This window comes from Poecilia latipinna, unplaced genomic scaffold (assembly GCF_001443285.1).
Source record: "Poecilia latipinna isolate Pla-1442-1.1 unplaced genomic scaffold, P_latipinna-1.0 Scaffold2114, whole genome shotgun sequence".
NCBI classification, from domain to species: Eukaryota; Metazoa; Chordata; class Actinopteri; order Cyprinodontiformes; family Poeciliidae; genus Poecilia; species Poecilia latipinna.
Window position 1 is genome coordinate 76,379 of NW_015114730.1, and position 17,439 is coordinate 93,817.

The 17,439-nt window shown below is 38.0% G+C and overlaps 1 protein-coding gene across 4 annotated transcripts in view; it reads right to left on the bottom strand.

The window, feature by feature from the left end:
- Positions 1–17,439, bottom strand: part of LOC106936295 (protocadherin-15-like) — a 43,292-nt gene that overhangs the window by 10,165 nt on the left and 15,688 nt on the right. For 2 of the 4 annotated variants that reach the window (XM_015017171.1, XM_015017172.1), the window contains exons 8-9: positions 17,262–17,267; positions 13,492–15,776 (exon numbers count right to left, since the gene is read on the bottom strand). In XM_015017171.1, the coding sequence (XP_014872657.1) occupies positions 14,165–15,776; positions 17,262–17,267 (1,618 nt within the window). In that variant the 3' untranslated portion in view covers positions 13,492–14,164. Of the gene's footprint in view, positions 1–4,181; positions 4,256–4,378; positions 4,418–5,944; positions 5,967–13,491; positions 15,777–17,261; positions 17,268–17,439 lie in introns of those variants that run through there. The other 2 variants (XM_015017173.1, XM_015017174.1) reach the window with 2 other exon arrangements.

Below are 17,439 nucleotides of genomic sequence, written 5' to 3' on the forward strand. Positions count from 1 at the left end.
TGCAAATACTGCGTAGGTGCCAAATTCCATAAGTTATGTAAGTGGTGCTTAAATGTCGCAGTGACGACCTGACAGAACCATTACCAATGATCTAATACTACTCTATGCAGACGCTTTGTCGCCACTAGTGGAAACTCACTCATGGTTAGAAACTCAATTAGTATTGATGATAAAAAATAAAACGGATGTCATGGCAAAAATAACAGTAAACAGTACAGTACATACATAAAAAAATGTAAAAAATTATAGACAGACCTGCAGAACCTAAAAGTTATTCTTTGTTCTGCTGACTAATCATTTGGAGTATTTTATTAGTATGTGGCGAGTAACATGAAGTTTTTTTTTTTTTTGAATAAACATTATTAAAACTGGAGATATTTGCAATAAATGATTCGAATCCACACTGAACTGGGCTACTGGCAGTCGGCAGTGGTGCGACTCGCATAAAATCCCATTCAAGTTGCATCTTTTTTGGGAGCAGATGAGCATAGAGCACAAAAGACTTTGAATCAGGATGTAAGATCATGTTTCCAAACAGATTAAATTGCCTCCAGAGGAACCGCAAATATGTTTGCTTCTCATAAAAAAACGTGAACAGGAAGAGTTTTGTTTACCTAGAGAGCCAGTTTAATACTCGGCAGGATGTTCTACCTGCGCCGTTTATTCACGGGAACAGATAAACTAATTAGGTGTCATTTTTTACACAGTCTGATTTTGTGTTCTGATCTTGTATGCATGTAGAGTCAGACATGAGTTTGTGGATGTTGCTCTAAGCCACCAGCATCTGGCCCATTGTCTGCTTCCACGGCTGGCTGCCTGATTAGCTGCTACGGTGCTGCAACTTTGGGTGGAGAGAATTAGCTCTTTGTGTGCGTGAGCAAGTGTGTGTGTGTGTGTGTGTGTGAGAGAGAGAGAGAGGCAGAGAGAGGGAGAGCAAGAGCAAGAGAGCAAGCATTTTTGTGAAAGTTGAGGCAGGAAAGTGCTTCTGTATGAGTGAATTAACATGTTTGCCACAGGGGGAGTTATGTGTGTGAGCGTCTTCTGTTGTGTACTTTTCAGTGCTTGTGTGTCACAGGTGTGTGTTGGAGTGCATGAAATCAAGTTCCTGGGAGTCTGAAGCCGAAAAAGATGGAAAGCACCGCAGATGGCAGGCAGGTGGAAGAATCAAGCACGCGTTTTGGAGGGATGCAGCCAGACTCCTTTGGACTTGGTCATAAACACTTTGATCAAATCGCCGTGGAGATCGTACTGAAGCTTCTGTACTGTATTTCCTGTTTCCTTTAACATCAAAGAACCTGTAATATACACACACGCACACACACACACACACACACAATGATATTGATCGACTTTCTTTGGCTCAGAATTGCTATGAGCCTGTCATGAAGCAGTTTGCAGGTGTCAAGACTGGCAGAATCCAACAGTGTGCGGCTGATGCAATCAGCTCGATGTCAAAGTGGCGTCTGCGTGACCGACATGAAACTCAAGCTGCATAATGTGCAGACATTGAACTCTGATGCTCGGCTGCCACTGGTCCTGGCCAAAGGTCAGATTTGGATCAATGATGAGTTGATATGTATTCACTTCTCATAACAGCCTTATCCAGTGTGTAGCCCAGGTGAGCGCACTAGATAAAACACCGCTGTGTTTTTGGGACCTTATCAAAACAAAGCAAGTGAACGTAGTGTCTAGAAAAACTGTCCATTCTCCATTACAGACTATGAACTTCTTCAAAGTCTCACTGCAAGCAGCAACATCACTATGTTGGTGATGTTGGTCAGTGAGATATGCAGTCTTTCTCCTTGGCTGTGAAGAAAATGGATACGACGCCTCCAACATTTTTCAGAAACAAAATTTGAAAAAAATACGGCGTGCTTTTGTAATCGGGGCTTCCGGGTCAGTACCAGCAGCTTTCCCTGCGGCTGCACCTGAGCTTGTAGGAAATCTGACAAAAATGTGGAAATGCTCAAGGTCTATGGATATTTTTTTGAAAGGCAGTATTATGATAATCAGAGCGCATCCTCCTCTGGCATGGCAACTGACCATTTAATAAAGGTTATCATAATCAACGGAAACACAACAGATGTATAGCTGCCTTGCCTGTTGACTATACAACCAAGTTTCAGCAAATTCTGCTTTTCAGTTTTGATGAGAAATTTAAAGACAAACATCCAATGAAAACATCTACATTCATCACCTTCTGCAGTGACCTTGAAAAGAATGGAAAAACAGCATGGTCTTCTTCCCACCTTCAATTCTTCTTCTTTTCTTTTTTGTGCTATTGTCTCAGAAAACCATACAAGACATTTCTTTATAGATCGATTAGGATCACCATTTTTTTTTAAGTCAATGCCAGAATAACAGAAGATATTTTAAAACTGTTTGGGAAATCAAAGATGATAATGCCATAACTTTGTACGCTTCCAGGAGAATAACTGGCAACAAACAAACCTTCCTTGTGTGAAATTATCCTAACAACAGAATAAAAAATTAGAGAAGAAATCAAGAGAGAAAATATTGACAAGTCTGGTTCATCTTTGGGTATGATTTCTTTATATCTATCAGGACTATGTGCATCTATTCAACTAACAGCCTGGCCAGAGAGTCAACAGCTAAACCACTGAGCAGATGTTTTCGAGTCTTTATTTCTGTTGATCGTTAGATTACAGCTAATGAAAACATTTAAGATTAGAATTTTACAAAAGACCAATAAAAATGTATACAGTAATTTTATCTAGGTTAAAAGAAGCTTTAACGTCTATTTTAAGGTAATTTCCAACAGGAACTTTTAATCTGACAAACCAGCATTATTTTATTTCTTGAATATGATTGTAGATAATAAACCTGTTGGTAATTCGCAACCACTGCATGGCTTGCTAGAAGAAAAGTTGAATATTCTGATGACATCTGTTGGGAAAATGATGTACTGGTGGATTTGAACCCTAGAATGACGATGCTGATCAGAACTGGAGTAGAAATCACAATATGTACATAAATTCTGTCAGAATGTCAGCAAAAATATTTAACATTATTGTCAACTGTTTTGAAATACAGGTAGGGGTGAGCTCAACGTTTGTAATATCTGGGGAGGGTGCTGGTTTATTAGGTCTCCAGTCTCCTGGCTTCTCCTTACTGGATGGATTGCTATAAACATCGTCAGTTTATTAATTTCCCACTACTGTTGTTTCAGGTGGACACTGTGTTACACACTGACAACTAAAAATCATCACTGTTTAGAAACTGTTAGACTCTCGTGCTCATTTTTTCTTCAGGGCTTTATAAATCTTTGCTAAACATGTTACAATTCTGGACATAGAAGATAGTGCAACTATTGTGAGCTAAGCCATAGTTTATGTTTCCTTCAGGTTACAGCTTCAGTACGGCAGCAACAAAGTGCTGGTTTTTAGCAAAGCCTCAGTCAACAACAGCAACAAGAACCTTGTAAGTTTCAATGTTATTGTTTTCACAAAGTCTCTGCTGAAGAACAAACTGAGATAATGAAGAAGAGTGAAAAAAAAAAGTCCTAAAGTTGGAAAAAGTTTTCCTTTGGATAGAAGTAAGTTTGTTTCTGAAAAATGAGCTCGTGTGGGAAGGGACAAAAGCAGCAACGGTAATAAATGGTGTGATTTAAAGAGTGTAAGGCCGTGTGCTACCAGTCTTAATATTAACATAGAGTTCAAAACACATTTTTTTGTTTAAGAAGTCTTTATTTTCTAGACTCCAATTTCCACAGTTACTTTAAAATATAAAAGTTCACTATCAATTTATGGCTGCTCTTTCTATATGCTGAACTAGAAACTATGAATCCCCAGCGTGTGGTAAGAAACAATGATACGGATATAATTAAATATTTATACTATGCCTGAGTGTTGAACATGATTTTGTAATATATTTAAAGGGATGACAAATAAAAGCTGATTTTTTTTTTTGACATACTTCCCTTCAGGTATACCTCAGCATATTAAAAATTAAATTAAAAATGTCCTTTTTGTGATGTCAAGGCATTACAATTGTTTATAAATGAAAGTTAGAAATGCACATCTCCATCAACTCATGAATTAGTTACTAGCACATTTTTAAATTTGAAGCAAACTACCAAAAACAAGGACGCATGTTCAAACATGTAATTTCCATCTACAAAAAAAGCATTTTTGCAGCATAATAAATAAAAATATACTAACCCATGGTCATAGTTGTAATAATCTTGTGTGTAGTAGTCCTGGCCCGGATCGATGCCGGACTCCATGGATAACTCCTGTTGAATGTAAAGCCAGTTATTAGCAACAAATCACACTTACATGCTCCCAACTGAGAGACAGAAGAAGCTAAGAAGTAGTTTACAGTAGCAAGCAGGAAAAATGAAGAAAATACAGAATACCTCTGGCCTGAGCAGAGACGGTCGTAGTAGCTGCTGTGTCTTTCAGAAGGAAAGAAAGAGCAGAGCATGATAAGAAAGACGGAAGAAATGTTCATGACTTTATGCCTGATTTCAGTTTTGCAATGTTTAGAAGCTGCACTGAACTTTGTTCCAGGTCCAAAAGAGCTTTGGCACTCCTGCTCTAGATTAATATTGTAAAAAATAGATTATATGGCACAAGAATATTAGACTTTATGATAACCATCGGTTTTAACATTTATCAGAAGTGTTTAGGTTTTCATTTATAGTCATGTGACAACATTTTCAAAACAGGAAAATTTCTTTTTTTTCCAAAGAAAATATTAAAACCACTTTGTTTTTGTTTTGTTTTTGTTTTTTTTAACTTTGTAAGATTGGTCCCTTGATGACATTTTACTATAATCTGAGTAATTCCTACAAATCTTTATAGATCTGTATCCTTTACAGTGACGGCACTTTGGACTGCTGCAACTCCCTAACGTCAAGCTCTGCACACTTCCCCGACCGCCATCTTTGTTAGCAAATCTGCATAGAGCGAAACTAAATGACTTAGCAGTAAACTAAAAATCATTACGCAAAAATCTAATTTTATTAAGCAAGAAAGCAGCAGTTTCTGCTGCCTGCACAGACTGAAATTATGTTTCAAGTCGAATTAGGAAGGAGTCAAGGATACAGAGTGAACACACTAGCTTTAGCTTTGCGCATCAGCAAACTGCTTAGGATTAAAACATCAGCAGGTTGTCTGTGCACTGAGGATTGAAGCTGTGTGCATCGAGACAGATAAATGTCTGCCAAAACAGGAAAGACTGCTTCATCCACATCACTGGTGAGTTGTTTGAATGAAAATGTTAATTTATTGTTAATCTGAGGTTTCCAATTTGAAACCTTAGTATGAGTATTTGTTGAATTTGCAGCTGTCTCTAAAATATCTTTTATTGGAGGCGTATTTGTTGCTGTTTAACCTGTGTGGTAACATAGACTACATCCACCCTATCTGGGAAATATGAAGATTTTAATTTGCAACCTAACAGGGTGTTTGTTTCCTGACTAACAATTCAGCTAAAAATTTCTTAAGATCTGTTCTTCTTCCAGATCTTAGCACTAATCTCACTGCAAATCTACAGATACAAAATAATTATGCTTTGAATGTCAAATATACAATTAATTTTTTTTTGCCTTTGCTCATCTATTTATTATTTTCAAATTGCAAGAACAGTTTGATCAGGGAAGCCAGAACATTTTCAGAAGACTGTTTGCCATTCAAGCCATTGTAGTTGAAGGCATAACTTTATTACCTATTTTTTTTTCTCAAACAATAGAAATATCACTTTCAAAGCCAGTTTGAACTCAGATTAAAAGGAAAATATGAAAAAAGTCAGTTATTGAGGCACAAATACATGCAACTTCATCTTTATTGCATCAAAAAAGAAGAACAAAGAACAGAAGAGAACAAAGAGGGTGATAACTAAACATCAAATGAATGATACTAGAAGAAAATAAAACATGAAGATGTCCAATTATAACGAGCAACAAAAGAAAGACACTTACCTCATGTTGGCCATATCCACGCCTAGCAGATTAAAGAGAGAAGCACAAGAAATAAGCTAAACATGACCAGAAAACCTTAAACCTTAAACATATAACATTTTACATGATGCAGATTTTTTTCAATGCTGTTTCTAAATGCAGAGGCGATGAGAATCCTCTGTATGGGCTGCAGTATTGTGCTTTGGAAAACAAGATTTACACAAACAGCCAATATAAACTGAAAGCACGTCGCTTTTATAATAAAAAGTTTAGAGTTTGCTTAATTTTTCACAAATCTTTCAGGGTTTTTTTTTTTTTCCTTTCTTAAGACATGAACATTGTGTAATGCGTTTTGTGTGCTTTCAAAAACTCAGGAGAGACACATCGTTTCAAAAGCCGGTCATTTAAACTTTGAACACCTAAAAAAAATCGACAGAAGAGTCATTGCCTTTTTTTTATCATGACTGTATGTCCCTAACTAGTGTAACATCTAATAAAACTGTAGGTAAGACATTGATATTTAGCTAGTAGAGCTGACAGTGGTGAAGAAGGGCTAAGAATCTGCAGTTTGCCATGTTAATCTGCAATATTATTTTGCAGTCCATAATAGTGTAATTTTAAATTTAATTGGAAAAAAGATATTTGAAGTAGTTTACAATGTTTTATCTTTCAGAAAACACACCTGCAGTTTTTGTCATGACAGTTCATTGTTGCTCTATATAATTAAGCCATTTAACAACTTTGGTCTTTGCAGGAACTTATTGTTATCCATTTGATTGAGTTCCCACAAAAAGAGTGTCACAATCTCAAGAGCTGCTACATTAAACAGAATGTTAGGATTGCTTTGAAGGGAAAAAAATGGAATTTTTTCATAGTAATATTCCTATTTGACAATGAAGTTAGAGAAATAAATGTTAAAGTCAAAATGTAATTTTAAAAATGAAGTGACAAGGATGTGAAAACGGTAGAAATAAAGATAAATGTTTGTAACTTTTGCAGGTCTTTGCACCGGTGCCGTCTTGAGTTCAAAGATTTTTTTAATACATAAATTTAGACTATTTTCTCAGTTCTCAAGCATTTTTCCCTCCATATCTTGGCTTTTACTTTATTGTATTTAACTGAAATTGTGTGGCAGCCATTACGGCTTTAACAGAAAGGGAAAAATGATTGTCTTCAAAGTCCTTCTGTTGATTTGACCACAGTTCGGAGTACAACTGCCGCAGCATTTGTACGAAAGCTTGACACCGTTTCCCACCGGGTGGAATTATTTCTGATGTGACAAAAGAAATGCCTGAAACAGCAAAATCATAAATTAAACATAAAATGGGCTAATGTAAGTGGAACAACTCAACATAAGACTGCAAGAGAAAGGAGAAACAGCCACTGGCCTCTTTGTCGGTGCGTCAGAACCAGGAGAATACAGGAAGCAGTGCGGGGTGTAACAGAAGTAATGAGCTGGTAAAATGAAGATGTATCACAGAACAACAAATGCAGACTTTTAGAGGACACGCCGGATTCACTCTCTCAGGCCCGTGCAAATTATTCAGGCACTTGAGCATTTCATTGATTTCTCTCAGAAATTCAAATGAGGACACAACTCTGTCTCTTCCACAAACAATTCACACACCAGGGAGAAATTATAGGTCTTTGTTCAGTATCAAAATTCACCTTAAAATGAAAGTCAGCCCAAAAAGAGCAGATGCAGGGCCGTGAAAAAGGCAAACAACTTTACACTGATGGACATGAGTGGCTTAAGTGACAGGCTAAATAGTTGGGTAAAGGGAAGGACCGGCGGCTGAGACAAACAGGGAGGTGTGAGAGGATCTTTATGAGTTCAAATAAAACAAAACCAAAGTGTGCATTTGTGTTCCCAGCTATCATTTAGTTCCTGGTAATGTGTGCAGCGCAGTCAGTGTGTGAAGATAAGTCTCTATCTTTGTGCCCTTGTTGCTCTGCAGACGCATTATGAGGTCCCTCCGAGACACAAACAGCCATCTAATCTCCACCGAGCGCGCAAACAGGAGCGGCTCCGACATGACCGACTCTCTCTGTCCTCTCCACCTTGTCCTGCAGTGCTTTGCAGAAACAGGAGAGGGGAAATATTATTAGGTCTTAGGAACCGACCATAAAAACCTGCTAATGGTCTCATACTTCTTTTTATCCACATTTTATCACTTAGTTCCCTTACAGAGAAGCTCTGTGTTTATGTACATTTACCCATTTCATTCCCCTCCATCTGTTTCACAGCCTGTGCCTACCTCAGCTCTTCTCTCTGTAATGAGATCTCATCCTGTCTTTGTTCCACTTTTTTTTTCCATTTGTAAATTAATTAGAAGGGTGTCGAACCAACATAAAAAGGTAACAAAAAAAAAAGAATTCCTCAAAGCTGTTTTGTACATTGTCTGAAAATACTTGTCTGACGGTATTTTGCTTTCATACTGAAAAGGAATCTGGTTTAATATCAGCGGGTGGAATCCCAACGTGTCAGACTCTGCATCACAAACTAAATAGTATGTTGAAATATGCTTATTTTTGAAGGAAACAAATGTGGTGTCTCTTTACATTCGTAATTCACAAACAAATACATTTTCAAGTTGGGAGGAAAAGTGCAAAATGTTCTGTGTTATGATGACTAGAAGGTCTCTGGTTTGAATTTCAGTAACTTTCTTGGTTTCGTCTTCTTCCCATGGATGTGTGGGATGTTTACAAAGACTCTCCAGTTTTGTAGTCTGCGACTGTGTGAGTTTCCCCTCCCCAAAAAGCAGATCCAATGCTCACAGTTATTCCCAAAATTATTCGCAGTTTTGAAAAAAAAAAAAAAAAAGATTTAAAATGGCTTACTGACAGTTTAAGCAACCAAATGCTTCTTTTTGAGCGCTTTCGCTGGAGTTTATTTTTGGTGATAAGCTTCAATTCTTTGCTATCGGAAGGCCTCCTCGCCATCACCCTAATGTGGAGCTCCCTCCACAGATTCTCTATCAGATCAAAGTCAGGACTTTGGCTGGGCTTTGGGCTTAACTTTTTGGGGGGCATCAATTATTTTCTTTCCACTGGCAAAGCACCATCTGAAACACCAAAACCTGGTTTTGTTTTCTCTTCTCACTCTTAGTTGACCTCGAGGAAAAATCTGGTTTTGTTAAGGTCTGCATGAAAGCTCAAATCCCCCAACAGCTGATTAAAAATGTGGTGAGTCCCATGCTTTATTCTTTATTCTTTTAACTTTTTCTTCCCTCTGTTAAATACATGTATTTTCCTGAAGTTTTTCCAAGTGTTAGAATGTGCTATCACACATTCTAACACTTTTACAACAGATGTCTTTTAAAATCAAATGTTATTATGCTATAAATAGGATGAAGTTATACATAAAATAGAAAAAAAATCTGTATTTCAAAAATTTTACAAACAGGTTTTATAGGTGAACCTAATCAGTCGTCAGGGTTAGCAAAGTAAAAATGGTGTCTAAACCTTGCTAGCATGGGTAAAATATTTATTGTAAACAACATCAATGTTAACTCAAATATTACATATGAACACCGACCATGTATTATGTTATGTGCTGTAATGCAGCAGCTGCTTCGGTGGCCTCCCACAAACATATTTGCTTTGTCCTATACTCGTGTTTCTGAGCACGATGTGACATGCGACGGATAAAACAAACACATTTTCAAAGATGCCGTTGTGTATCCACGCTCTGTTGTACAAGAACAACTGAAACAGCATAAAGAACAATCTCTCAGCGTGGCAAAGAAGAAGATCCAGTGCGTGCACGAGTGTGCGGCTGTGTAATAAGATGCAGCAGACTGAGGTTGAAAGCTAATCTCGACATATAAAGCATTTTCAGCCCAGTCATGTGAAACAGATGCAGTGCAACCTGTTCGGTGCCTCTGTGTGTTTGCATATTCACGCTGCTGCTTATGCCAAGCCACTCATCTGAACGTGTGATGCCGGTATTGTTTCGAGCACGCAGAGCCCTTGATAGAAATCGCATCATGACAACACAGAGTCTATAGTTGGATGATGACTTTGCGGTGATGGAAACACGCCGCTGAGCATCTGAAAAACACCCCAGCTCACTGCGTTGTAAAATTACAAGAGGAAACCGTCCAGTGGGATATCTGACAGCAGAAATCGTCTTAGAATGCCAGGGGAGTCAGCATCACAGTGGGTTTTATTTGGCTGCACACCATGATTGGATACAATTACAGTGACATGATCAACAGTGCTAGTCTTGTGAAACAGATGCAGCAACGCGTGGAAGTCAATTGCTACTGAATTTGCTACAAAAAAAACAAGCATCTCAGCGTTTGGATCAATATGGGGAAGTAAGAATGAACTTTAATATGAAGCAGTTTTTTCCATATCAGGGTATTGCTTAAAAATTGAGATTGAAGAGAGCAGATGGGATGATGCCCTCTGTAAGGCACTGCGATGTAAATTAGTGAGCAATTCTATACAATCTTTCATATTTTAGTTCATAAATAAGTCTTGTGGTTCGTAAGATATCTTGAAATGAGCCAATAAAATAGTCTCTCCCCTCTCTTCTGCTGAAGCTTGTGACTCTTTCTGCAGGATATCGTCAGCAGGTATCCTCACTTTTTTGCACGCTGACTCTGTGAGAACGGCATAATGGAGACAGATTTACACCCGACATATTATTTCCATTTCTTGAAGATGAATTTAACTGAACTCTAATGAGTGTTCGGCTCCCAAGTTATTTCATAGTTTCCATCCCCTGACTCAAACTTTTCAATAACCTTTTTCCTGATTCGCTTGGAGTGTTCTTTTGTCTTCATTCTGTACTGGTAGCCAGGGATACTGATTAACCACTGAATACTTTGCGCTTCGTCGGTTTCTTGAAGTGATGTCCAATTTAAAGGCAGAATATTTCAACCATCATATTTTGTAACTTTCAATTAGAGGCAAATTCACCATGTCTGATTCTGATGAAAGTAAAGTGAACGGTCATCAGGTTTCTCAGAAAGACAGTCACAAGTGACATCTCTGTAAAAAACCTTCTGCAAAACGGCCCTGACATTTCTTTAGATGCCGTTTCTGTAAAGATTGCAGGTTTAAACCTTGCTGCAGAACGAACCCAAGGCTCACAGGCTCAACGTAAACCTTCTGCGAACGCTACAGATTCCCATACGACCTAATGGACCTTGGGGAACTAACAACAACCTTTTAGATGATGAACAGCCCAGAAGTCCCCTGAAAATATTGTGCTGGTACTTTGTAATTACCTTTTAAAACTGTTCATATTTAGGAATATGTGACTTATTAGTAGGTTTATTAATGAAGCATAACACCCTACTTGCATTATGCTCATTACAAATATACAGCAAGGTTTCATATGTATCTGCATGAAAATAACCAACTCTGGCTTTTTTTTGTTACTAAAGTTAGTCTGACTTCAAAAATTAAAGAACTATGTGGTAACTTATGCATGTTTACCCTTGTCTGAGAAAAACAGATCTATTTAATGATGAAGGTCTACACTCCTTACATGCAAAGGAAACATCTTTTGATTTTAAATGTGTTTTATCACTACAGGGTTATGAATTACCCTGTTAGCATGTTATTATGCAGGCATGAAGGACATTTTGCACCCTATTACCCATGAAGAGGTTTCTGCAAATTGTCATCAACCTAAAACAACACATGTGCTTTCATTTAGTCTGAGCATATTTCTTTTCTTTGCCCATGGCTGCTCCACTCCACCCTGAGGCTGTTTTCTAACGTGGAAAGAGCCGTGGTTTTATGCAGTAACACAAAAGAACACTAATTCAGCATATGTCTTTGTACCACATATAGGTACATTTAGCTTTTCTTGCAAATAAATTAATTGAAGTTCAGCTCAATATATGCCGTTGAGATAAATTCCACATCATCACAGTAAGTACTCAAAAATAGGGTTGTTTTATTTAAACCAAAACTAAATAAAACTCCCTACAGAACATTGTGTAAAAATGCATTGCAACCAGTAATAATAAAAAAACTCAGTCTGCAAATATTCTTTGTTTTTTCTGCTACATATAAGCAGCTCTTACCATTAAAGCAAACAAACAAAAAACAAACTAAATATGTTTAACCAATGCAGATGAACAGATGCTGGATAAATAATTCAAATTGTGGAGAACAAAAAGTGACTAAAACAGCAACAAATAACTAAAAATACAAGGAACAGAAAATAAATAAGGACTTATAAAAGAAGAAACAAGAAGACTGCTGTGGACTCAATAACTATGTAGCAATGGCAATAACAAAAAAACAGTAAAATAGAAATGGGAAAGTATGAAGAGGACTAGATGAAAGAAGACAAGTATTAAAGAAAATGTAAAAATATACAGTGAAATAAGACTGAAAGCAAAAATATCAACATCAAAATATCTGAACAGAAGAAAGCAGAAGTTGACTCATACAGTGTTTACTGGCTCATATTAGGGTTTAGAAAACAGATGCATTTTGTTTTTCTGCGTTATTTGATCTGGAATCAGAAGTTTGCCAAATTCTTGAGTAATCAAACAAATATTTATCACCAGGCTGAAGATACATAAATTAAATTTTTGGGGTTAACTTAATTATCAAGATATACGTAAATTTATATCATGATATTTAAAAGAATGACATTTCAATGATTATCTTTTTGAAAATGTCATATTTAACATGGAGTTTTAAATGTTAGAATGTATAGTAAATTGTTCTCTAAATCGGTACGGTATGTTATTGAGCAAATTCAAAAGAAGGCATTTATGTTGAAAGAAATGAATGCCAGTTAATGTTGGTTTTCTGAATTAATTTACAGTACGTGTTTTTTATTTTTCCTTTTAAAGAACTGGAAGTGTTTGTAATGACATAACAGACGTCTGTTTGTCCCTGTGCTCAAAGTGTCCTCTCCTTTACCAACCAGTGCAGCATGGAGGGAAACATGCCATAAATCTGCATCTTTAATGTTTATTTGTTTTTACGTCTAAACAATAAAAGATGTTCAAAAGTATGTTATAATTTACAAAATATAAAGAGAGGCACAATGTAGTGAGTCAGAGAGAATATCGACAACAATTTTAATTTGAAAAACTCAAATTGTTTTTTTTTTTTTAAATTAAAATATCCAGTAACACTTTATTTGAAGGGGGGGTGAATAAGACTGTCATGACACTGTCATAAACATGACATAACACCTGTCATGAACATCAATAAGTCTTCATGAATATTTATGACTGTTGTCATAAAGCGTCATTCGGTAAATTATGACACTTTTAATACAAAGTTGACATTATTCAAAATGTCTTTGTTATGACAACTTGACATTAACCAGGAAATCATTACTGATATAAATTTGTTATAAAGTATTACTGATTTCACTTTAAAAATTAGATAACTTTATGTTATTAAAGTTTAAACAGTAATTATTTCTTGGTTAATGTCAAGTTGTCATAACAAAGACATTTTGAATAATGTCAACGTTGTATTAAAAGTGTCATAATTTACCGAATGACGCTTTATGACAACAGTCATAAATATTCATGAAGGCTTATTCACCCCCCTTCAAATAAAGTGTTACCAAATATCCTGAAGTTGTTTTGGTTGACATAAATCTATTTGGTTGCAACTATAAAGCTAGAGTAAGCATGGACAGAAAGCAATGAATTCTTAGACCTTTTCACAGAACATGCATGTAAACCGTCAAAAGTGGAGGGTTTGGATTAAGCCAGCCAGCTTGCACACCTGATTATATGAGAATAAATGGCTGTTCATGAAATTCAAGTCTCAGACCACGAGTTCAAGTTAAGTCTTTAGTCTTTACTATTAAAGTTTTTCTTTTGCAAGTTCCAATAGAGTAGAGTAATTGACACTTGTGTCACCTTCTCTGCCCTGTAGAAGGACTAAAATAAAGATTCAATTAAGAAAGATTAAAATATTAAAGCATAGCTGTCTTGGTGTGTTCCTGGCAGATTCATTTCACCAGAACTGGACTTGTTCAGAAGCTTAATTCAGTGTTAAAAGCAACTCAAACCTTACAGATTTTGATAAGAATAACATTGGCTGGAACATGAATTGGTATCAACAGGGATGCAATTTATGTGCATATAAAACAAGTTTCCTTGAGGTAACTAAAAGACATCTAAACTCTTCCCCCCTCATTTTCAGCTTATATCTTCTTGTGTCAAATAGGAAGAGAGGAATTTTATTTTAGTTTGCTTAAAAGTTTATGTAACTACACCCTTCACAAAAATGTAAAGGCTAGAGCATAGTAGATTGAGAGGGAAAGCGCTTCTCAAGCTCCTCCACAATAGAGTTCATGTTCGGGTTTGGAATGTGTCGAATGGAGGAGTTATTCTCTCCCTCGCCTCCTCTTCCTTCTCCTCCTCCTCCATCTCCTCTCTGTTCTGGCTCTCCCCCAACCGCCAACATGTCCAAAGAGTCAAGAGAATCCAGAGAGTCCACAGAAGCCCGGCTCTTCATGACCTTTTTGAGTGGAATCTGTTTCTGGTCTATCTGGCTGAACATGTTGGCCACAGACTTCTCGATGTCTGCTATGTTTTGGATGTTCTTTAAGATTCCCTTCAGCTCTTTCCGGGGAGGCTCGGGCTCCGTGTGAACGGGCAGCGGCGGCGCCCGGAGAGACACGGGCCGCAGCACCGGCGCCTCCGAGAGAGTGGGGAGGACAAACGTGGACGGACGCACAAGCGAGGGAGATACAGGAGGCGGCAGAGGTGGAGGCGGAAGTGGTGGGGGAGGAGGAGGAGGCGGAGGAGTGGAAGCACCATTAGGGGCGGAGTTAGATGGAGCTGGAGAGGCAGGAGGGATGGAAGTGTTACTTAGAGGTGGAGATGAAGGAGGGGGAGGAGGAGCAGAGCTGGGAGGTGGTGGTGGTGGTGGTGATGGAGGTGGTGGTGGAGGTGTTGAAGGTGGATCTGGTATCACCTCCAAATGTACCTGAAGTCTTTCCTCTGCAATGTGATTTCCAGTTAAATTTGCTCCAAATCGCCTTAGTACAGGAGGTGTCGGCTTGTGACTCGGCGGAGGGCTGCCTCCATCACTCTGAGTCACTATGATACTCGGAGGACCTTCCATAATCTGAGGAGCTGGAGCATTGTGGGAAGGGCTGTACTTCTGATGCTGGGGAGTGTCTGTGATTGCAGAAAGTAGGATGTCAGAAGACAGTGAGCCTCTGGAATCTCTGCTTTGCCGTTGTTTCATTTCCTGGAGTGCCTGTTGCTCAAACTGTCTGGCTTGTTCCTTCACTGTCAGCTTTGGCTCAAGACTAGGGCTTCCCATCACATCTGAATCCAATCCGTGTTCAAAGCCCGAATCCAGACCAGCGTCTTTGCTCTCCTTGAATTCAGCCTTCAGAAGCTCATGTTCCCACTGCACAGGGTCCATCACCACCTGCCGCCTCAAAGCATCATACATTTCCTTTCGATGCAACCTTGATGGGAGAGTCCAGCTGTGTCCACTTCCTGATCCCCACCCACTGTCGGTGCCGTTGTATCCCCCAAATCGCAAGTCACATCCGGGTGAGCTGAGCCTCAGCCAGGCGTCTCGAAGTCGTCTCCTAGAAGGGGAAAAATTCCCAAGAAGGTCTCTCCTCCTCTGGTTGCTTCCAAGGTTTTCAGGGCTACTTAAGGTTCCATCCTCATGGTAGATGGGATTCTTGGTAGTTAGGGGGTTTTCGTCCGACAGAAAAGTGATGTTGGACTCAGATTTGGGGAGTTTGTTGAGCACCCCTCCATTTGCGAGACACTGGCGATGGGCGGCGATGGCTCGTGTGGCAAAGTCCGAGATCAGGCGCTGGCGGTCGCTTTCGTCTAAGCTGCCAATGCTGCTGCGACCGCCACCGTGGTTTGAACGGCTGATAGATGGATTGAAGGAGAAAAAAAATGAGACAGAAGATGAAATGCAGGGAGGAACAAAGAATTAAAAACAAAGTAGGTGGGAATTAATGAAAAGGAACGATGACAGTAAACTCTAAAGGATATAGCAGAGAAAGAAAAGGGCATTTTTGAAAAAGGAGCAGTAATGCAAATCACAAAATTAAATGTGTTGGTCAGCAGACTACCAGGACACTGTATGCTTATGTGTGAGCATACACATGTACTGACAACAGACTTTAGATTAGGGTTCCTTACAGTAAAAAAAGTAATGACAAGTTTCATAGCCCTCAAGCTTTTAATATAATTTTAGATTTTAAATTAGAAGAATAGAGGTATTTTATTCAGATTTTATTAAATAGACTAACACATTGTGAACTGACATTTTCAAGACAGTTTTTATTTTATTTTTTTATTAAAGCCCTCAAGGATGGACACAGTCATGATCCTTGCCAGAAATTCTCAGTTGCATTTATATCTGAACTTGGACTGGGCCATTCTAACATGCATATAAAAATGCTTTGATTTTAACCATTCTGTATTAACTCTGGCTGTAAGTTTATGGTCCTTGTCCTGTTTAAAAGTGAACCTCCAGGACAATCTCAAGTCTTCTGGAGCCTCTAATAGGTTTTCTTCTGGGATTGCCCTGTACGTAGCTCCATTCACTTTCACTTACAGTCTGACCACTTTACTTGTGCCTGACAAATTAAAGTATCCCCACGTTTTAATGTTCTTACCACCATGTCGTACCACGGGGAAGGCGTGCATTAGGTGGTAAGTGTTTCTTTTTTCTTTTTTTTATCTGACCAAAATGTCATCGCCCTTATATTTACTTAAATTTCAAGGTGTCAAATTACAAAGTTGAATTTCTTTTAAGTCATGTTTGACATATACAGCATTTTTATAACAACTGAAGCCAGTGTAGTTGCTTGATTGTGCTATAAAATTGCTCTATGTGGCTGGAAAATACATAATACTGTCCCTTACTCACATGAGATGTTCAAAGTCTAGGAACATTATTTAATAACCTAATCTTTTTTTATTTATTTATGCATAACTGTCTACTGTGTTCCTTGGTCTTTGTGATGCCAAGAAACATGGAATTGTTCAAAAAGTATGAATACTTGCAAAAGCAAGGCACTGTATGCAAATTTTACAACAACAAAAGCTGATCATGTTCTCCACTGGGCACTGCGACCTGTTCATTCAAGATAACAAATTTGCATTCTTCATTTGTCATGACACATAACTGGCTTCTCATATATGTAAGAAAGAGAACAGCACTTCAAAAGGGGTTGCAATCTGTAACTTGGTAAAAGAGAAGCAAGCTTTACTCTATGATCTGACATCCTTCTACTTTTCCTGCTAACAAAAATCACTTAACGAGCACGGACACAAAACTAGCCACAGCAAGAATTTCACTCTCTTAAACTAGCCACAGAAGCAAAACAACATTGATGTCTTACTTTTGTCTTTCAGCCATGAATAAATGTGTAACAATGGAAACAGAAAAGAGGAAAGGAAAAAAAGAAAGTGAGCCGTTGATAAAGAAAAAACAAAGAAAGTTCTCAGAAACTTCAGAAAAGAGACAGCAATTCAGAATAAAGCCAAACTTCTCCTGGACGACACCTTTCTTAAACACAT